This window comes from Anser cygnoides, chromosome 7 (genome assembly GCF_040182565.1).
Source record: "Anser cygnoides isolate HZ-2024a breed goose chromosome 7, Taihu_goose_T2T_genome, whole genome shotgun sequence".
Classification (NCBI taxonomy): domain Eukaryota; kingdom Metazoa; phylum Chordata; class Aves; order Anseriformes; family Anatidae; genus Anser; species Anser cygnoides.
In genome coordinates this window covers 3,758,931-3,782,073 of record NC_089879.1, presented here as the reverse complement: position 1 = coordinate 3,782,073, position 23,143 = coordinate 3,758,931, and the positions used below count along the sequence as shown (strand labels likewise).

Sequence of the window (23,143 nt, the reverse complement as noted above, 5' to 3'; positions counted from 1 at the left end):
GGAGGACACAACAGAAGTATTTTTCCTACCTCTGTGCATGTAGCACTCACGTCTCAGGAAACAGGAGCTCTACTTCTTGCAATAGCTTGAGTCACATATCTATTACAATGAGATTGCATACCAAATTCATGATTTTTTTTTTTCTGTAACCTTATCTAAATGTGTCTTACTCTTTACCGGATGCCTGGGGGATTTTGTCAGGCTGGCTTCATATCTGGCTCAAGTCCTACATCTTGTCATGCATATCCCCCTGTGGCATGTCACAGGAGATACACTGCACGTAAGTGAATGTATATAAAAAAAAAAAAATCTAAACAGAACTGGAAAACTACTTGAGCAGCCTCTGCCTCCTTGCTGGAAGGACAACAGCATACCTGTAGATAGGAGATACACCACACCTCTGTCCCAAAGCAGAAAATGTCTGCTTCCAAACAGAGTGAATTCTTGATTCAGCACAGCAAAAGGGTTGAAAATAAATCACGGAATAAGGTCAGTAAGCTTGAACAATGTCTGTGAACCCACTGAGGTTGCTGGAACTCTCTTCATCCATAGGATCGTGTCCAATGTTAAAAAAATCTTAAAATTTTAACAAAACCTATTAATGACTAAGAGGTAATTAAAAACACTGCTGTGTGGCACACTTTCCACTGCCCAAATTGGTAAAATGAGGTGTAATCCAGCTTTTGTGCGAATTTGAAATGATTTCTGAAGCCTCCATAAGTGAAATAAGATGAATCTTGGGAGCAGCCAGACAGATCTTCAGAGAAATTAAATCAGCACAGGGAGTAATGGCAGAGCATCTGACAGACTAACTTTTCCTTTTGTCTAGGCCAAGTGTGGTAAGCAACCCATCCTTAAAAGCCTGATGGTTTATGTGCTTTGAGGTGGAAACTTAAAAAATATATGAAAAGCTTTATTGTGTGGGGGAAATCCTTGTACTGTGTTTTGTAATCATGGAACAAAGAAGCTCAAATACACTAGGAAAAAAAAAAAAGGTCTATATTTGTTCTAAATAAGTCAGTTTTACTCAGGACAAGCAGTTTCTTCCACACTTGATATCATCTTTAACTCATTGTTCCTCATCAAATGACTAGTGGTGATAAGAATTTCCTGAGATAATAGGATTCTATTTCTAAGCAGCAAAAATAAGTATTATCAGATGCTACTTGGCATTCAAATTTGCAAGAATAGAAGAAAATTCCTCCACCCAAATATCAAACATACTAATTTTGGCCAGCATTACATTACAGGAAGGAGCAAGCAGCGGAGGCAGCAACTTTCCAGAGTTGCCCAGTCACTGCCGAGCCCCTCACGCTCCGGGCACACGGATGCTGAGCACTGGAACAATTCACGTTATGGCATTATGTGCATCACAGTGCCTAATAACCAGCTATTTCCTACACACTACCACGTTAACAAAACACTAAGGCCTGGCAAACAAGGCTGCCAGAATTCGGTTTGCTTGTACAACTTTCTTTATGACTGCCTGGTAGCTTTAAAATACTTTTCCCAAACTGCTTCCACAGGCAAGGTTCCTCTGTTTTTCAGCCTGAATGGACTGTACTAGCTGAATGAGAGCCTGTTCTGTTTTCTGTTGTTATTGGTGTGTGAGCCCAAACCTCAAGCACACGCTGTTCAAATAGTGCTGAAAAGCCAGAACCATTACAATTCTTCAGGGGCACTTTTATGGAGGGTTGTTTGTTTTTTTTTTTTTATGATAAGAAAGTGCACCACAAGCAATAATTGACTGTGTGAATATTAAGCCCACTTTTACACATGAGAAACTGAAATAAAGAGCAAGTAAAATGCACCCGACATAGATCCGAGTTTGCATTTACCACAGTACCCAGCTTGACGTAGTATATTTATTCAAGCATTACTGTATATGGTTTGCACTGACTTCCATCGCTGGCAGAAACGTGGAATACAGAATTCTTGTCCACCTTTGAAATGAATTAACCAGCCTCACGTAGCCAGGACCAAGGTAACTCTGGTGATGGTAAAACCATCATCAACATTTTGGGACTAACTGCTGCAGCCGAGGGCTCGGGGCCGGCTCAGAGCCACCCGTACGCAGGCTGGTGCCTCGCTCCCACCGATAAACGAGTGGATGGGGAGGGTCAGGGCCACGTACAGCAACCATAGTGACTGGAAGGCAAACACTTGAGGAATTCCTACAGCAAATATGGATTACGGGTAGAATCAGAGACGCCTCAGCCAAACAGGACACTAAGGTGCCGCTCAGAATATAAATCAGTAACTCAAAAAGCCAAGAGACTCGTGCATTGAGCTCTGAAAAGTCTTACGTGACCGTGCTGGCATTTATCAGCCACCAGACACACCAAAGGACCTGAAAGAAAACAAAGGCTATGAAGGGCTTGTGTGGCACTTTGAATGGCTCTGCTATTTTGCAAGGTGCAGACAGCCCTGGTGGCACAAACTGATGCGTAAGGACACTATTTCCCACCGGATAATGACAAATCCCAAAGTGAAAACTCCATCAGGAAATGTCTGGGCTCACTTGGCCTTGCAATTATTTTTTCTCTTTGCTCCTTGTTCATCTCAGGGCTGCCACTTTCTGGGCGTGTGTTGAAAGCTTAACTGACTCATAAATGTCAGTGCAAACTTTAACCTATAAAGCCAGGCATTAAAATTTCATGGCACCGGAGCTGCAGACAGCAGGGTAGCGCGGTTGCAAAGGTACGGAGCAGAGGCAGCGCTTGGGATCATCAGGGAGGAATTTAGCAGGGTTGGGAAACCTGTGATTTACACAGACGCAAGACATGCCATTACATACCCTGGATGTGCCAGACCACTGCCTCGTCCCTGTTAAGTGTCTACATCTGATGAGGAAAAGACAGCACAACCTTGCACGCTGCCATTGCAGCTCCTCCTCTGGCTTCCCGGCCAGGCCGTTCCCAAATGCACTGCTAGCAGCGTCTGAGGGCTGCTCCTCACCCCCCGTCCAGCTCCTGGTATTACTTAATATTTTTTTAACCATATTCACAGAAGCACAGGATAAAGACCAGCTGAGCAGGCAGCAGGCTGGGCAGCAGAAGCGGTGCTTCGAGTTATTTCCTTGCAGGGCAGTGCCCTGCAGGAGCGATGGATGCCACGCACCAGGAGTGCCACCATCTTCTGGGCTGGTGGCTCCTGGGAGGCACTGCTGGGCACCTCCTTCTACCACAGGTCACGGAGAAAAAATGACACCTAATATCTCCCTGCAGTTGTTTCCTAAATGAAAACGTGAGGCAGGTGAGCTCCTGCCCTGAGGGTTATTGCTGTTGATGGTTTGCAATCGCTGCCGCGATGATGCAGAGCGAAGGCCGACCCCGAAGAGCCCAGGAGGAAACTGCCAGGCTGACAGGACACGCAGGAATAACACACATACCTGTAGCATCATGCAACTTGAGACCACCATAGATTAAAATTAAAATCAAGGTGGTCGTGAAGAACAACAGAGAGGCCAGCTTATTTCTGGCAGTGCCTAAATTTGAGGGCAAGCTGCGTGAGCTCTGCTCTCGCCTCCTGGCAAAGGCTCGGTCTTGCCCCCGTGTTCTGATTTACCCTGCACCTGTCTGTACCTCACCCTGTCTGTACCTCCTCCGTTGCAGACGTGAGCTCTGGCACCCAGAAGAGCTCCCCACCTCGTGCCCACCAGCCCGGAGCACGGGGCAGTGTTACACAGCACGCACGGCCTTCAGCACGAGTGGCCAGCGGGGTCACGCACCAACTTCATTCTTTCAAAGTCTAAGAAACTGCCCCAAATTTGGGAACAATAACAGGCACGCTCCTGACACCGCAGCAACCCCGCTGCAAAATTTAGACCCTTTTTTTTTTTTTTTTTTTTTTTTCAAAGCAGAGCAGGAGGGTACTGAGGCTCCCAGGCTGCAGGCTCGGGGCTCTGCTTTGTTTCAGGCACAGCAAAAACAACATTCTTCAACATCCCCCGCTTAGACATGGCTCAACAGTTTTTGCTGGAACGTTTTTTTTTGTTTTTTTTTTTTTAAATTTACCCCGAGGTAAAAACTCATCATGAAATGGAAAATTTCAGCTCAAACATATTTAAAATGTGGCAAAATCACAAGCAAATGGGAACAGATTTGAACTAGGGGGTGCTGGACAACTCTAACTAAACACAGCACCAGCAGCTCCACCTCCAAAGCATATTTTGACTTGCTACGTAATTAGCCACGATTCCACACACAGGAATTATGTAAACCACTCCACACATGCTATTTTCAAAAGCCCCAGCCATTCACTGGATATGTCTTTCCACCCACAGGGATCCAATTACAGAATCGGCACCCAAACTCTGGGACAACCAGAAAAGAAAGAGAAGGGTAAGCCAAGACTTTGCTTCATTCTGATGGGCCTCACAAACTCATTTAATTCTTAACAGATGACTCTAAATGGCTTTATTGCAGGCTATTGCCCTAATATTTATTTATCCCTTAAGTGTGCACCATTATCTCACTTGTATTTTCCTACAGAGCGAAGTCTGTTAGTTGATGCAAAGAGCTCGCCCCTTCAAAACAACCTCCTTAGCAGGAAAGGTAGCTCTGTCATATAAGGACCTCATACCTATATATACAAAAAAACACAGAGGAACTGGTCAAGCTGATTAATGCGATGAGACTGACCTCCCTCTCCTCCTGGAAGACTCATAAACCTGCACATAAAGGCTACGAACAGGCGTTTTTAGAGGTACCACCCCCGTGCGTGGCTCGGATTCTTTTCCTGTGCCAGATGCACATATAACAGAGTCATACAAACACTACAGCTTCTTAAAACACTCTTTTAGTACCGCGGTAGTTTGTAGGCTGTTTCCTTCAATATGTGCCCAGCGATGTTTTCAGTAGACCCGCAGTAAGAAGAAACCTTCGGTGGCAGCTTGTAAAGCACGAGGAAGACCCAGCGTGTCAGTGGTTACAACACGTAGCGGGAAGCCTGAGGGTATTTCGTCTCCGGAGCTGCCACCACCCCGCCGCGATGAATGACGTCCGTTCCTAGAGAGCCCTGCCAGGGGTTGTGCAGAGGAGAAGGGATGGGACAGCACACCGACTTCGTTAACAGCACAGAAACCCACCTACGTACCACAAAATATTAAGCTTTCCATCAATTAAACACGGGTTCGCATCCCTTCCACTTGTTTAAAGAGAAAAGCTGCACAAGTGCCTCCACAGAAGAGGAGCTCCTTAAGAAGCCACTTTTCTGGACCACGCTGTACTCGGCTCGATGGAGCAGAAGCAATTCTTCTCAGCAAATAGCACGCTGTTAGAAGACTTCTCTCATCAGTCTACTGAAATAGCTCCCTAATTTCTCACCATATTTCACCAATTTCTCCACGCACCTTTCCAGACAACGCCAAGACAAAGCTTGTTTTTTCAGCGTGTGTTTTCCCAGCAGCTGGAACACCCTCTCTTCAGTTCTTTACTATTGCTATAATCCAAGAATAGGAGCCTCTAATAAAAAATAGCCATCAGAGATGCCAGTGTAGCATACCGCAGTCTTATAAGCCTAGTATTTTGCAAAATCCTATGTTCTTTGCATTTTTTAAGGTAGGTTTAGCACCGTTGCTTACAGCCAGTCATAATCTGTTGCTTATAAACAGTACGAGTGTCTTACAACCGTGAATCCCATCCCTTCAATCAAATCACAAAACAGGTGGCGAACGACAAAGTATATTTTAAAAAGTTATGTCTTCTGCACATTTACAGATGAGGAAAGAATATCTTTTGACCAAGAAAGAAGAAAAAAAGCTCATATATCAGAGGAAAGTAATCTAAACTTCAATCACATCTAAAGCTCTGTCAGCAGGTTTGTCGTACGATCCTTTTGAATTTCTTGTAAGCTAAGCAACTAGATCTGATAGTAAACATCAAACCAGGAAGGCAGCTTTTGAACATCCAGGCTCAGCTGACACAACTCTTTTAAGTTGAGTTCAAAGTAAATTTTGAAGATGAGATAGTGTACTACACCTGAGTGTTTATGACATTCAAAAGGAGAAATACGCAGCCCCATGCCGCAGCGCACACTCTGGATGCCCCTTCCTAGCTCCTCGCCTTTCTCTGCTTTGCCTCCCCCCAAAAAATCAATGGGGCTGCACACCCTGTCCCCTGCCCCAGGGACACCGCACTGCTAACGTCAGTCCAGTCCGTAGCAGGTTAATCAAACAGAGAGGCAGAGCTGCTTCTACATCTTTTTGTATTACGTGATTAAGCAAAGAGCTGATTTCTCTGGTCCTGTTGGCTTTTCTTTGAGCTTGGCATCCAGTCCCCCAGAACCGCTGCCACTTTCTGAGGAATATTCAGAGCGTTCGCAGGGGCTCTGCGTGTGCAGGACAGCACGAGGATCACCCCGATGGCTCTGAAGCTAACTCACTCATGAGAAGTGTAAAGCAATAGCAAAGGAGTTCTGCTTTGGCATGCTAGAGTAAGCAATGCATAACACAAATATCTGTGCAAAACTCACCCTGTCATACTGTTCAGCATTTCCCTGGAAACTCCACAAACCCCACATATTTTGCTAGAACGGATGCAGTACAACTCCCACGAGAACTCTGCAATTTCATCCAAGAGCAAAACCTATTTCACTTTGTTGGCATTCAGGTAATACAGTGAATTGTTACCCTGCAGGCCACTATTCATCTCCTTAAGAGCAGATAAAAACCGGAGCTCCTTAAAAGACACGACTTAAGACATCCTTCCTAAAATAACAATCTGCTCTGCTTTTGCTACTGATGGTAGAACTTCCCTGAGTGTCAGTTTGCATAAGAGAAGGATTGAAGTCTACACCAAAAAGTCTGAGTTTTTTTGCCATCACTTGACTTCCACCATACGTAACTTAAACTATGTGAGCTGCAATAGGAAAAGGTTACCTACAGACTTCTTCTGCTGGAAAGTGGAATAAATAGAAGGTAAGAGTCACCTGTGCTGTGCCACTGTAACATAAAATTAGCAAAGAATGATTTACAGCAAATCTGCCTTCTTACACCAACAAAAGAAAAGCCACTGTAACAGTTTGCCCCAAAACTTGTGAAATACTTCAAGAGCTACTTTCAAATTTTCATCTATTTTTTCTACTGTGATAGTCAATATTACGGGAGATGGTCAACCTTTGTGTCCACTGCGTGAAGCAGCAGCTCTGAGACAGCCGAATCTCTGCCCTTCCGGACAGGGGTGGCTGCACTGAGGTGGAGGACGCTGAGCTTTACCCAAATGTCCTGCGCTGTGCTCCCCAGCCCCACAAGCAGCCCGAGGCAGCAGCAGCAGCAGCAGCAGGCTCGTGTCCCCCTCCTGGGATGCTGGAACCAGCACCGCTCGCGAGCACTCGGAGGGAGAGCAGTAGCAGCCTTGGCCACCTGCATCCTGGCCCGAGGAGATCTCCAGGAAGCAGCACGTTTAACAGAGCACGACCTTTTTCTCAAGGCAGCACAAATTTAAGCTGCACTTCAAACTGGGAGTGACTACAGCATTTCAGTAGAAACCAGGACGAAAGGAGAAGATTTGGTAATTAAGCATTCCTGTCCGCAGGACTGCGAGGAGGAACCAGCGGATCCCTTGCCAACGTTTCAACACCACTATGACCGTATTTTGTGTCAACACAGAAGACGGGAAACCTAGTCATGGATCTGGATCTCATTATCTCTAAGTGCTGAACAAAACAAGGAAAAATGAGGTATTCTACCTTAGCAGTCTGTCAACTTTAACAGAACAGTGGAACATCCTCTTACCTTCACAGATTCTGTCCAGTCGCTGTCGCTTGACTTTGTGTTTATCCACAAGTGCCATTCTTGATGGTATTTTGCAACTTTCTGATTCAAAAAGCAAAGCAGTCCCCCAGGAACTCAGGAAAACTCACGGGAGTCGGCATGCATAACGCCACTATCGATCCTGTCGAGAGACGAGAGGAGCTGGTGAATGGGACTTCCAACACGGGAGGTGACACCCACCCGCCCCAAACAGCCCAGCAGCCTTGCTGAAACCAAGGCTGCGACTTTAGCACTTCCAGCCGCAGCGTCCCACCAGCTCTCACACCGCAAGTCAAGCACACAGCCCCTCTATCTTCCCTGCGATCAGAAAAAAACAGCATCCTACAAGAGAACTGCCAAAGCGCTGTCTGGCCTTCCGAGTTTTATTTCTGCCTTAAAAATCTATTCCTAGCAGACAAAATCCATTAAGCTATTTTGTAGGCTCACAGATACTGAAACATTATTAGAGAGTATATAAAAAAGGGAGAGCAGCTTTTGCTCTTCCAGTACTTTCACACACACGCATACGCACAACCACTTTCATGTCTTAGTTAAACCTTGCCCTGTAAAAGTCATCACTGGACCTTGAATTTGCCGCAAGACCTTGATACACATCCCAGCTGCCACCAGAGCCTGTCCCTTCACAGGGACAGCCTGTCCCTAACGTGCACACCTTTAAATGCCGATAAAATAAAGCAATCCGCAGAGTGGTGTGCGTGGCATTTGTGAGAAATTAAAAGGCTCGTTTCACCCCTGAATGCTCAGGCCCCCGTTCAGGCCGCAGACCCCGAAGGTGTCCCCGTGGGACGTGCACCCAGCATCTTCGTGGCGAGGTCCAGCCTTTCAAAGGCACTTCCACAATGGTATTAATGAGTCAAGGCAGAAAAGGCGAGACCTCACGCCGGGAGCTGAACTCAAACAGTCCCACGCTATGAGCACTGATTGTTTACCGCGTTACGTTACGTGGCCAGTGACTCACTATCGAGCTATCCCCTTCGACATTTGAAGAACAGACAACCCTGATACGAGCTGTAAACCCTCCGGGGACACATCCTGCCCCAGAGGCTCCAGCCCCCAGCAGCCATTCGCCACCCTTTTAGGGCCAACTGATGTCGCCAAAAGAGCAGAGGTAGCGGAGAGCCGTGACTTCTAGAACCAGCGCAAAACCCCACCACGTCTGGGGCCTTGCCAGGTCAGACGGGGAAGACAACAGGCACGAGCAACACATCCTCTCCCAGGCGGCCATCTGCACCAAGCGGCAAAGTCTCGGCCCCTCTGCCTGCACTCCGACGAGCCAGGAGCAGCCACAAACCCAGCGTCACTCGCTCAAACCACTCCAATCACGCCCAAACAACAAAAGCATCCACAGGAGGTGAATATTCACACTGCATTGCCACCAAATTTTTCACAGCGACATAAAAAAATGCCAGGTTGATGTAACATAACGTAGGAAACAGGAGAACAAGCCACCAGGAATAGGAAAAATCCGGGCTGATGTCCACAAGCTGACGCTGGGCAACGTCGGTAACCTTGGCTTCTTCTTCCCCTGGGGTCGGGCAGCAGCGGCACCGCACAGCTCATCCTCGTGATCCGTCGGGTTCTTCATTTCACATAGTCCCGTCAGAGGATTTTATTCCTCCCCAACAGCTTACGGCTCCTAAAAGCGGCAGGGAAGCAGCAGCTTCCCAGAAAGCACCGGCCTCTCACTTAACAAATGCAAGGGGCCGGGCTGAGCACGCGAGGGGTAAAGGCTCTAACAAAGCCGCCGCGTACCAAGATGACAATTTCATGGAGATTATTGTTATTATTATAAATGGTTATCAATTATGCATCGCATTGATAGTTAATTTATAAAAGGGAAAGGGCTGTGTTGGTACAACTGAATTCTGACTCAGGGAAGATGGGCGATTTCCTGGTAGTTAATGGCCAATTTCCCAGCAGCACAACTGCAGCATAATCTCTGAGATTTATAGCAATAATTAATTGATTTTTTTTTTAAACATAGGGATGCTAAAGAGAATGATTCCCACTGCCATTAATAATTAATGCAACATTTTAAAAGAAGCAGAAAACCTCCATTCCAGAGACAGAAGCTTGCCACAGTCAAAATATTTCTTACAACAAAAATTATGCTGTTAGTGCAGCTAACACAGGAGTAGCTAACAGCATTTCCATGAGCAGTGTTCAACAGCAGACACATGACTTTTTAGCTCTATTAAATCCCAGCCCACATTCAGGGAGAAATACTGGGTTATGAAAAGTCACTTCAGGAGAAAAAAGTTAGCACTTTGTTCTGAAAATGCTCGAATGGTTCATTATGTTGTGACTGCAAGTCCTTTCTCCCCAAACAAAATCAATATGCAGAGTGTATTTAATTTTGACAGAGTGCATTTTCTGATGGACAAATGCTTCCATTAAAGTTCTTTCCTCCTGCCATCTCAATTCACTGTATTACTCCCTGGAGGAAAACTTTCTACAAAAGGAACTAATAACAATCACAGAAATTACCGCTCGTATTAGCAGAATCCCGCACAGCTTAACATAATGCCCACGAACGAACTCCTTCCTAACGATTTTACCCGTTCCATCTTGCTGTGACAGGTGCCTTCGACGGTGCCAACCAGCAATAAAAGCACAACTCCGAAGACTTAACTAAAAATATGGCAGGAGCTCGCGAGCGGGATTTGGCAGGGATGGATGAAATGGAGAAAAGCAGATGTGCAGGGCACAGAAACGAGCGGATGCTCCCCAGCCTTCGTACGAAGCTGTAATTAAGAGGACGGTTCCTCCATTCGTGGCAGGGAGGACGCAATTAGTTGCACACCCAACTTCAGCCTTCCCTCGGTGATTTCTCCACCCAGCCCAATCTCGAAACAATTGCAAGGCTAAATGTTCCCCAAAATAAAACAAACACAATCAGGCGCGGCAGAACAAAAATCGTGGCCAGCAATTAAAATGCAAGAAAACCTCATTGTATAAGGGAATTTGAGAGAGAGGGGCACACGCATAAAAACTGTACTTCATCTTCAGCAAGATTAGGAAACAAGTGAAGCGATTTACATACAGTAATTGCATGTCCGTGTTAGCCTCCAACAGTGTCTTTCAAAATGTAAATTTTCCTGAAAACCCTTGGACATGATGATAGCCCATCAGTTATTTATTTATTTAAAGAAGGAATGTGCTTAAACGGGATGTTTTAGGGAAAAAAAAACAACATCCCAAAGTAACAATTTAAATAGCTTCTTAATACCGCCTGTTCAACAACACAGTTCATGAGCCAGAAAGTGGGAGAAGAGAGAGCTGTACAGGGCTTATCCTTCCAGATTCCAATGGAAAATGAAAAGAAAGAAGAGGTCATTTTCCAAAATGAATGGCGCTGTTGGGCAAAAGCACCAGAAAGGTGACTTCACACATAGGACACTCTCGCCTAAGCTCTCACGGAGCGCTGTTTTGTCATCTTCTCGAGCACAGACACGGGCAACATCTATTTCAACGTGTCCACCACCCGCATCGCCATCCAACCATCCCGGCACCCTGCAGGTGACCGAAGCTCCCCCAACCCCACCGCCCTTCGTGACGCCTGGTCCCCCCATGCTCCTACCGCTCTGCCAAGCCCCACTTCACCCAGCGGTGATGGCCACAGTGGGACTCCTCTCCAACTTCAACCACAAGCACGCCTAAATGACCCAAAGCGGCACACGCACGCTCCCAGGCCCTTGCTGGAGTCAGAAACCTGTTGCTCACAATTTCCATCCGTGTTTTGTTTTTTTCTTTTCACCCTCTGCGAAACACGGCACCAACAAGATGGAGATTCCCTGCCCCGAAAAACACGTGGCCCCGCGACCTGCCAAGTCTCGTCGTCCTTCCACGCGTCCACGCCAGGTTTATAAAGCCTTACTTAATCGAGGGGAATGGAAAATCCAGTCCAAATGCTCTGATGGCACCGCAGCACATTTCCTGTGCTCTCGGGAAAGGAGAGGTTCCCGGAGCCGCGGCTGGAAGCACACCAGGGTTACCAACAGTCCGTAACAGGGAAGTTAGCATCTGCCGGTGCCACGGTTAGCTCTCCCCGCCTCCTTCACGTTAAGGTCCAGTTTTCGGAAGCTCGACCCCACTTGTGCTACGGTGTCAGAGCCCAGCTCCGGCATCCCCCGGCGTGAGCCGTTCCGGGGCTCCTCGTGTCGGATGTCGGCAGCCGCCGCGGGGAGGGCGGCGGGGACGGAGCAGCCGAGTTCGGTGCAAGAAAGGAAGCGCAGAGCGAAGAAAGCAGGAGACACACAGAGATAATGGCAGGGGAGGGAGGCGGACAAAGGAGACGGTACAATGCAGGAGGAACACTTTGAGTCATCCTTCCTCCCTGCGCTGGCGGCGCATCCTTAAGCAGGATGCTGCCCAGCTCAGCCCCGACGCCTGCTCTCTCCAAAGCCCTGGCAGGGCTGCAGGGAGGAGGGAGCCGCACGGGAGGGCAAGGGCTGACCGCTCGCTCTGTGCCAAAATTCCCCCCTTCGGATGCTTTCTTTTAACAAACAACAACAAAACAACATGTGGAGCTCGCAGTGTCAAGACACCAGTAAGCACAATAGCTCAGCGGGAACCAGAAAAGGATTGAGCGTTTATATGTGTAAGGAGAGCAAACACAGATTTTCGTTACGTGGGATGAAAAATTTTTAATTTTTATTTTAATGCCCAAGGGATGTAAATCCTCGCACTTGGGAGGAGGAATCACACAGTTTCTGTGTGGCCAAGGTTCGGACTTGTCCCGCTCCATTAAACGCCCTCAGACACCGCGTGGGAAACAGGACACCAGGAAAAAGGGTTTTCCTGGCGTGTGGGAAAGCAGTCTCGGCCGGGAATCGAACCTTGGTGCCAGGCTCCCAGCAGCCTGCACCCCCCGGTGTACCCTCAACACCCTCAGAACAGCCACGGCAGGTCTCTCGCTACGAAATAATTGCTAATTAGCTTTAGTGCCTTTATTAGTTATTAGTATGATTTTGCTGCCGCGGAGCGTTCAGTGATGTTTCGCATTAAGGCCTCTCCGTGGGAATGACTGGATGGCTCCGTGGGTGGCAGTAAGCGCTTTCCGTCTAGGTGACTCGATTGTTTTCTGTCCGGAAACCTAAAGGATGAAGTCTTGTCCTCTGCTGCCTGCCTGGTGCCTTTCCCCAAAAACCTCCGGGGAAAACACGCTCGCAGGGGTCCTGCAGCCTGGCGCAGAGAGCGGTAATGCGGCAGGTTAGGCATGCTGCACGAAGACACTCCCACGTTAGCACCTGCTGACGGAAAAATAAAGAGCTCTTCTGCTCTTCGCCATGCAGAGAAGGAGAATAACATGCTGTAGGAGTCTTGTGCTGAAGAACTGGTAACAATTTTGAGTAACTCGCTATTATATGAGTGAACAAAATGTACCATAACGGCATATGAGCCTGCACATCTGTTGCTAAATTAAACACGCTACATAACGATTTAGACCACATCTTAAAACATTATGCAACAAGATACAGACTGTGCTAAAATAATAAGGCTTCAAAGACAACACAGAGGGGCTGAGGCTGCATTCCTTTCAGCCCTCAAGTCACGGCGAGTACCCCTTGTCAGCTCTACTCCATCAAAGCTACTTGACTCAGTAGATGTATCGCAGTTCTCTATGTCCTTCAAGGGAAAAAATACATACATGGTTTGTAACAACCTCTCTCCTTTCCATCCTGACAATGCAGAAAGCAGGAGGGAGGTTTTTGTTTGGATCTGGACTTTTTTTTTTAAGTTTCTTTAAGAACTGTGTTGCAGGTTGCGAACTGTGTTCCAGGTTGGGTTCTCGCTAGCAAGGCAGACGCTATGAAGACCTGCTGAAATGGCAATATTCAAGTTGCCACAACAGCCATGGTGCGAAAAAGAAGGGAGTGAGATCCCTAGATTTTGCTCCTATTTTATTTCCAGCATTAGTGACTGGCTTAGAGAAAAGAAGTCTCCCCGGGAGATCCAGGTATGCCCCCTGGCAGGCAGAGACAGCCCTCTGTAGCTCCTCGGTGACTTCTCAAGTTCAGCTAGGCAATACCAGAACCGGCACTCCTTTCACTCCTACAGCGAAACACAAACAGGCAGCCCAAACAGGCTGCAAGAAAATTGCTTTAAAGAAAATAAATGTCATCTCTCTTTCTGCCATCAGGAGTGAGGCAGGTCGATGCTCTGCTCATCCTGCACCGACAGTTTGCAAGAGCCCGGTGGTGGGCAAAACAATAACCAGGAGCCGGACCCAAATTATCCACTTAGCTTCAAGAGCACCTAATCCATCTGCTAATTAATCATGGGCCTCCTTTAACCTCTCTTATCTTGTTTTTCTAAGTATCTGACACTGATAACGTGCCCTACAGCACATAACTGGCTGGGAAACTACCTTTAACTTTTCAAATAAACAAGAGGAAACGATACAGAAATAATCTTACAGTCTCCTGAGGTCCCTGCCATACCGAAAAATAAAATCTCGTTCAACATTTTACCAGCATTTCTCAATTACTTGTATTTATTTTCACTAATCACAAAGGCTGATGCTGGAGAGAGACGAACCTTCGCTGGTTTTACATCTGGACAACCAAAAGCTCTCCTCTACTCAAGCAGCAATTCAGCACCACGCCAAAATCTGCACAGCCAGATTAGAAGCCCCTAGAAAAATGAGTGTTTGCGGGTCTGTTGGATGAGTTATGTGGTTATTTGGCCGTTAGAGGGCATTTTATACTGCAGAGTGAAGCGCGGGCGCACAGCTTGTGAACGGCATCGCTAACCCCCATCTGGAGCTGCTGGAGAACCGTTTCTGTCTGCTCTCATTTAGTAATTGCCACTTTTCAACCTTTCCATATGCTGTATATAGATGAGCAAGCAAGAGCAAGGACAAGAGGAAAATAAGATGAAATAGCTATGATAAAAAGTCCTGGTTATATAAACACTTCGGCGCGCAGCTATTGTTGCTTCCAAGGTTTGGTTTTGTTCAGTTCACTTCTTCCCCCTCCCTAACTCCGACACAGCAAATCTCATCCTTTTTGCCCTCTCAAACAGCAGTTTATGTTTTAAGTTCAAAAATGATTAACTGAGAAAAATATCAAGTTGTGTCTCAACACAGCTATCCATCTCTGGAGCCAGAGGGGAGAGCCCATCTGTCTCCAGAGCGAAACAAAGGCAAATTCAACTTCCTCCCTGCCAGGAGGTAGGGCACGGCCACTTACCTTCAGATGGCTCCTTCGAGTTACTACCGTGCCCCTGAATGTGAACTGTAATCCGTTTTCAGCTTCTGCTGGCTAGGAAACCGCACAAAGCCGCCCACTTCCCTGCTCTGGTGTTTTTCCTCCTTCCATCTAAATACAAATCAAATTAGGAAAGAGACAAATATCTCACCATCCATCTCCAAACACACGCATGTTTGTAATCAGGGTGGCCAAACTTCCTGAGTGCGAGCTGCATACCAAAATCTCCACGTGGCCGGGAGCCACATCCTCCCACCCCCGTCAAGCTGCCCGTCTCTCCCACCAGCATGCCCGTGCTGCCGGCCTCCAAGCCCACGACAGGGCTGGCCGGGTGGTGGCCGTGTGCTTCGGGGCTCCCCACGGCACCATCACGCCTGTCCTGCATGGTTCGCCGAGCCCCAGGGTGGGGAACTTGGTTAAATATTTGTTTTTAGTCTATACTTCCAATATACTCGCAAGTTCATAACAGCGAGTGCAGCAATGGCAAAACAACCAAAAGGAGATGGGTTATTAGCACTTTTAGCACTCTGGGTGCCCGTGATGTCCCACCTGTCTAATGTACATGCTCAAGGGCCCTGAAACCCAAACCATTTGTCTTTGCAACTCCTTCAAGACCTTGGTTCCGTATCACTCCTAAATGAAAGAAATAGTAAAATAATAACCCCTGCTTCGCAGCCTGTCCCGCCGCGGCACCCACCTCCTGCCCTGGGTTTTTAACTGCTGGGTTACAGCTGCTGTGGGTTGGTGTCAGACTGCCCCGCACGGCACAAACTCCCCGTGTTGCTCAGTGTATCTCAGGTATCTCGAGCTCTTTTCCATCAGAGCCTGCCCTGGGTCCTCGCCTGGACTGGGAACAGCAGGAAGGAGCAGTAACACCCTCTTGTCTCCAGATCTTTGGAGCTGTAATTTGCTCTTATCTGAGCACTTATATTTACAAGGCACTCTTACATAAAAAGTCCTCATCTGCATTGACTTATTTAGCAACATGAAATAAAATAGCCTGAAGCTATTCGTGTTGCTTAACATACTTTTTTTTTTTTTCTTATGTAGATGATGCTCTGTGTAAAGAAATATTCAAAGGGGAAAACTGTGTTTTGTTTGTAACACTTACTACTATCATCGAAGAAAATATGTTCTAGCGAGTCTCTGAAGGGGCAAACAGATGTAATACCTTTAACAGCTCGGCTAATTCATCTTTTGCTGCCCAACTGCTGGTGAAATGGAAAATCTCAGAATGGAAATGTGGAAAACCCTGTTCCTTGTGGCCCGAGATCAGTTCCCTCTTTGCTACCTCTTTCCATCGGACTAAGTCCTGTTTTCAGGTACACGGTAGTCTTACTCCACAGAAAAAAAAAAGAGTTCAAGAGTTCAAGGCCACGTCCCCATTCAGGCGTGCTCCTGCAATGCAAAGCGGTCTCCTTCCTGTGCCAGAGGCATTCCTCTCCCCACCGCCTACGTACAAAAAGGTCTAAGGGAAGGGATGGATGGAGGCAGGAGCAGGATGCTACCAGCGGCACAGAGGAGGAGAGCCCAGCCGGGTGCTGGGGCATCGAGGACCAGGGTTTGGATCGGGAACGGCTCAGGGATGAGGCCAGAGGGTGGCTTTCGGGGAAGGCAAAAAGCCTTTCTGGGGGGTTTGGGCTCCCCAGCCATCCCTCCCTCTGCGCCTCACCTTTGCTGCTCTTGCAGCATCGCTCAGGCAGTTTAATTTCCAGAGGGATGAAAGAAGAGGGAAGGAGGGAACAAAGTGAGCGGAGAGAGGTTTAGATAACAGCCATAAATAAAATGAAATAATTCTCCCACCACTAACCTTTAGCAGTAAGTCAGAGCATCCTCTGCGGCCACCACAGGTTTGCATAATCTACACATCTTTCTTATAAGCCTCGCCAGTTTGCTGTACGAAAGCTATTTTGGGATTTAACAACACTCAGGTTATTGACCTAAATTTACACAGGCTCATCTGGAGCCGTAACGGTCCATTGTGTGCCAAGGCCTGCTCGGGACTCCTTAATACACAGATTATTGATGCAATGAACTGTGACAGCTCCTATAGAGCTGTTATGGTTTATTGTCGCAACACCTACTCGGGGTCCCTTTCATGCGCAGATCGGTGACACGACAGACAGCAGCGGCCACTGCCAGGGGATGCACAACTCCACGGATTGCCACGGGAGACCTCAGTGGCTTTGGCCTCCCAGGGCATTGCAGCGAGCAGGAGGACGCAGGAAATGCTGGGACCCCCCCAACCTGGGGGTGCACGCGGCCGGCTCCGAGAGGGGACGTTTGCAGAAAGCGATTTGCTACTGAAAATCGGGATTTGTAAATGAAAGCCCCGGTGGGACCAAAGTTTTATCAAGAACAGCCACAGGCCTGCATTATAGATCAAGGCTAAAAACCTGTATGAGAAATACATGGAAATTAGCCAGAAAAGATCAGGGTCTAATTTTCAAGAAAAAAAAAAAGAAGGAAAGGAAAACATTTTAAGTTCCAAGAGAATGAAAAGAGAGCGAGCGCAATGGGAAAGTGCACAAATATCTACATTTCTCCCTTCTTTTCTTCTTGAAGAGCAAAAATAATCTTAAAAGCCTGAAAGCTAAGCATGGTTTAAAGGAATTCCCTAGTGCAGGGAGACCTCAGGCCAAGAAAAGAAAAATTAAAACATTAACACTTAACCAAGTGCTCACAGCCTCTTCCCAAACAGCAGCGACCAGCTCAAAAAGCTGCAGCTGGCTTTCCACTATCGTGTGCATCTTCCCCACTATTTACCAGGAGCTTTTTTTAACATCAGTGACACTTCACATTCAAAACTGCCGTTAAAAATAGGCTGTTGGTCCTCCTGGTTTAACCCTCCAAATTCCCTCCTCCCGCCTCCCTGCACACCCACCGGCTCTGCCTCCTGCTCTTGCTGCCATCAGGGGCGATGCAGGGGAAAGGGGGGACCCCAGGGACCCCCACTGCTGCTGCCCCCAGACCTCGTCCCGCACCAGAGCATCCCTCTCATTCCTTCCCAGAGCTGGCAGCAGGAATTATTTGCGATAGGCGAATTGTTACAGGCAATAGGCCTATTCTGCATCTCCGTCTCCCTTCCCACCTGCTTTTACAGATGACATGAGTCGAAGTCTTAAAAAACCACCACCCAACACTAATGTTTTCTCTTCCCTGCAATCAGCAGCTCAGCCAGGAGAGGAGAGAAATTCCTTTGTTATCCTGCAACTACTTAACTGCTGAACCTTCAAAACCTCCTCAGGAAACAGGCCTGGTGAACGGCTGCTGCACGGAGCCCTGCACGAGAGAGACTCAAAAATCAATATCCTTCACCCAACTTATCAAATTTACCGAGGACATTTATACAGCATAATTAAATAGAAAAGAGATACAAATACAGAAGAGTATTTGCACGGCACTGCATAGCAATTGCATTATCTCTGGAGCAGAGGACACTTTGACAAAAAGGAGGGAAAACACCATACATCAACCAAAGGAGCTGCAAGGAGCATGGGCAAGGTCTCGGCTCTCATTGCTCACGGGGAATGTTTAACACGTAGGTAAAAACAGCCACAACATGCACACCAGCACATGCACCTAAGGCATTTCGGCAGGTCCTGCTCAGTCAGCCAAAACGACGCCATCAGAATTAGGTCGGCGACGAACGTGCTCCAAAACACGCTGGTGCCTCTCGGACTCGCACAGGGTCTCCAGCATGTGTTGGGGCGCTTATCCCTCGCTGGTGTGGAAGCAAAGCAGACACTATTATGTTGCCTTTCAGCATATGAATGTACCAAATAAAATCGATTTTGCTCAGTAATCCACTCGCTAAGTTCGTGATGTTTTCCACAATCAGCAGCCGTCTCCGCAGGATTGCGAGATAAAATCTTCAGTGCAAGGTTAAACCTGGGAAAGGCTGACTGCCAGCGCAGGGCAAACTAAAACACTGCAGAAAAGGCAAACTAGATTATCTGGCTATTTGTTAAACAATTCTTCTCACAAGGGTTGTATTACAAGTGTGCTTTGTGAATGCCCCTTGCGTTCAGGTAGAGCCAAAGAGACTGGTTCCTCTTTTAAAGTCCCTACAAGCAGCACACTGCTGTAGATGGGACATGTCTCGTGCCATGTTGACCTCAAAATTTAGAGCAGCCCAGCACAGTGCTGGACATAAGGTGTGAACACCGGTGGGTAAAAGCCTGGTGTCTTTGTGAGAGGCACCCAACTACAGACTTCATGGTCTTCAACTTCAGACTCAAAGGGTTGATCTTCGTAAGTGCCCACAACAATTAGGTATAGACTAATTACACTGATCGATAAAAATCAATATACAAGGGTGGCAGGATTCCTACCATTAAGGCAGAGATGCAATCCCAGAATCACAGGACCATTTTGTCCAATCCGCCCAGGAAGCCTTCCGCAGATAACCTGCAAGACAGACTGAACTGGGACTGAGAGAGGATGTGCTCCATCGCAGGAGAGGTCGCACCATGCACAGCTCCTGCCCACCTCACGCCCCAGCTGCCCCAGAAACAGGCAGGTGACAGCTCAGGAGCATCCACAGCTGCCACATGCCCCGCACGCTGCTCCCCTCGTTGCCAGATGTCACATACGGAGGGGAAATCTCAGCCATCCCCTTAACAATGCACCCATCCGGAAGGGCAAGTGTCAAGTTAAAGGCTTTTTTCTTGCTTCTGTTGTGTCTTGATTTGCTAATATGAATCATACTTGACTCTATTTTGAGCAATCCTTTACTAAAAATGCCTGTGAGTCATTTTCTCTAAACTTGAAACTATAAAGATGGTCATGTTTGGGTAATACTAGGGAATTTTTAAGACTCTGAATACTTCTCTTTTTAATTGAACAGGAAAAGAAGGGGAACCTGAGCCACAGAAAACTTTTTCTTTGCTTCTTATTTGTCCAGCATAGACCCACTGCTCTGGATAGAAATCAGAACTCATGGAGTAAAACTTCTGAACTAAATACATATGGAGACTACTAAAATAAAGATGGAATGTATAACAACAACAACAAAATGCTTCAAGGAAAGGCCAAAAAGCAACAAACAAATCTCTATCTCTGGGAATCTCTATCAACCTACACTCAACATGTATTTTAAAAAAATAGTCTATAAAGCTAATTCCATGACCTTTAAATTTATACACATCCCTTTCCAGATGGAGTAACTCAATAACTGAAAATCACACTAGTATTTTTTCCTCTCTCCAGTGCTCCTCACTTGAAGCCAAAAGAAGACTGAAGGCTTTGCTCTCCAAACTGAATGCCACTTACTCAGGAACACAAGCAGCACGCCACGCATAACAAACTGGTCTCCAGGTACCGAGTTGTGCTTTTTTCATCCCAGACATGGAGACACCTCACTCTGCTTCATGCCACCAGACAAGACTCTACTGCAACATCAGCTTTGGAAAGAGGCTCTTCACCAACGCGTGAACATCTGAACCAAATGCATTCAATGTCCATCAGCCTGCCACCACATCTCTCTCCCCCATTACCTCACTCCAGAACTTGTCCCCATACCCTCCATGAAGGACTGGCTGAAGCAAACAGGCTCTGGCCAGGACAGCCAGCAGAGAAACTTCCTTTAGGTGTCTCCTGGATGAACTTGGTATCTCTGGTATTCTTAAACACACAAGTCATGCTCAGACTTGAACATCCTTTGGTCAAAAGCAAATTAAAAGGCGGCAGGAATGAGCAAGCTTCACTGCTCATTCCTACCACATTTGCTTCCCAAACAGCTTCAAGTCCTGCACAGATTTCCAACCAGCACCATCTGCAGCAGCAGATCTAGAGATGCAGTAGGGAAGACGGCATGGCAAAAAAGCAAGGCCAGGAGATCTCCAAGCAGAGCAGCCTGGGGATGGGACAAATAACGTTTCTGACTCCTTGGGCAGGACCAAGATCCATGGGGCTGCAGAGGAGGCACCAGCAGATGCCAGGGTGGTCACAAAGGTGCAATAAGCACTGAAGGGAAATCCCACTGATGAAAGCCTCAGCTCTGGCACTGCGACCTGATCATTTTTTGATCCTTGAGGTGACTCCAAGACCCCTTCGTTCTGATCAAAAAACATAAACAAGGATAAGGGTGACGGACTTACTGCTCCAGCTGTGGGGCTGCAAGTCCAACCCACGAGAGGGCAGCTAGGGAAAAGAGTATAAAGGGAAACTCATTTCCCCCGGGGCAGCCTGATAGAGCCCATCAGAGGAAACATCTGCCATCCTCCGTGTAGGACAAAAACGAGGAGGAAGTCGTTGGTTCATCCAGAGAGAAGAAAGTTAAAAATGTTAAAGGCACATGGGTTGTGACCAAGGAGGGAGACCCATTTCTGCAGGCAGGGCTCAGCAAAATGGGTTAAAAAGGCAGTTTTAGAGACTGCAGAGTATGAAAATGGCAGCAGCCCACTTGATGAGGTCAGTGACTGAAGTGGCCTATGGTACTTGTAAGAGAAAACATCTGTTCGTGTTAAAAGGTCAGCAGGAAATGAACGCTATTTACTTTGTCCTTACTGGTTAGGCCAACACTCCTCGAAAGAGAACCACACATGGCTTAACTTAGTGTTAATGAAAGTACGAAAACATCGCCGTGGTCTTCTGACTGGCAGCCTACCTCCAGCGGGACCCCTCACTGCACCCAAAAACCCCCATAATAACCCCGGCGACCAGGCCGTGCGCACTCGGCCGCCAAGCCCGGCCCTCCTCCCCCCGAAGTCCTCCTGCCGCCCTCTTCCTTTCTCATGGGCCACCAACCTGCACACTTCAAGAGAACCAGGAAAACGAAACAAAACAAAACAAAACAACAACAGAAAAACCCAACCCCACAACTCCTTTCTTCAGGAACAAGCCGTTAGAATAAATCCGTCAACATAAAAGCAAAAAAACAAGAAGTTTCTCCTGAAAAACAGGAAGTGTTAGGTACAGAGCGGCTTAAAATAGCGCCGACTTAATTTGTTGACACAGCTCGGGTCTCCCGGGGCCGTGCCTTGTCTCCTGCGCTCACCGTCTGCGCTGGCCGGAGGCCGGGCGGCCTCCCCGTGGCAGCCATGCGGCGGCACGCGGGCATGGCCGTGCGTCACCGCGCCGACGGAGGGGGCAGCGGGAGCAGGTCCATGGCCGCAGGCCCGGCCGCGCTTCCTGCGAGGCGCGCGGGGGCTCCCACAGGAAACCCCGCTCCGAAACAAGCCCCGGCGCGATTCAGGGCGTGCGCTAATCAACAGAGGGGATATTTAAGGCTGGTCGCCTCTCGTTTGTTTTCAGAACTCGGTCTGAAGTTTTGAGGGCGTAGGGAGGTGGTTTCAAACTTTCCCTCGCCGCTCCCTGCCAGGCTCCCCGTGCTTAAGAAAGCAGGGCCACAGCCAGGCAGGATGAATTACTGGCGGCCGATGGGAAGCTCAAAATAATGCGGCTCTGAGCCCAGGCCCTGCTTAGACAAACTGTCACAACCAAGTGACGTTCTGCTGTGGGGCACATGAGGGAGATGATACGCTCCTGCACAGGTTGAGTGGCATTGTCCTACCACTCGATAACCCCACTCATTTCTCCTCTGCCCCTCCTGCAGCCTGCTCATGGACATCCAGGCCCCACCGTGAATCCTGCCCTCCCACACCGGTCTGCAGAGGTGCGAAGCTGCAGCTTTTTTCCCCCACGAATTTAAAAAACACTTTAAAACTACACTCCCAAATGAGCTAATGCAGACAAAAATGATGATATTGTAAAGCAGATGAAGAAACTGTCCCCCTCCACAAAGCGCGGTCTCCAGACCAGGCCGACCTGGCCGCCTGCTCCTGCAGAAGGCACCACGCCACACAACGCACCACACCAGACACCAAGGGGCCCCTATCATGAGCAGCTAATTATCGGGCCACATTACATTATTACTCAGATTAAGATTTGTGGGTTTTCCCCTTGCCTAACAATACGCCTTTGACAGCAGCACTGCAAATACGCTAGAGCAAGAGCAGCAGTCTAGCTCCATGTGCAATTAGGCCAGCATGTGGATCTTATTGCTCCTAAGGACTCTTATTTGATTTCCCGCACCACCAACTGGTGAGAAGTTTTCAAGTCTAAATACAGAAGAATTAGATCACTCTTTGGGGTGGTCGCATCTGGGGTTGGAAAACCAGATGGAGTGCGTTTTTCGAGGCCTTTGTAATTGAAC

At 47.7% G+C, this 23,143-nt stretch overlaps 1 protein-coding gene across 4 annotated transcripts in view; it reads right to left on the bottom strand.

Moving 5' to 3' along the window:
- Positions 1-23,143, bottom strand: part of CTBP2 (C-terminal binding protein 2) — a 124,573-nt gene that overhangs the window by 47,330 nt on the left and 54,100 nt on the right. Inside the window, exons 1-2 of one of the 4 annotated variants that reach the window (XM_067000348.1) lie at positions 14,968-14,986; positions 7,736-7,895 (exon numbers count right to left, since the gene is read on the bottom strand). In XM_067000348.1, the coding sequence (XP_066856449.1) occupies positions 7,736-7,793 (58 nt within the window). In that variant the 5' untranslated portion in view covers positions 7,794-7,895; positions 14,968-14,986. Of the gene's footprint in view, positions 1-29; positions 100-7,735; positions 7,896-14,967; positions 14,987-23,143 lie in introns of those variants that run through there. The other 3 variants (XM_048059669.2, XM_067000347.1, XM_048059688.2) reach the window with 3 other exon arrangements.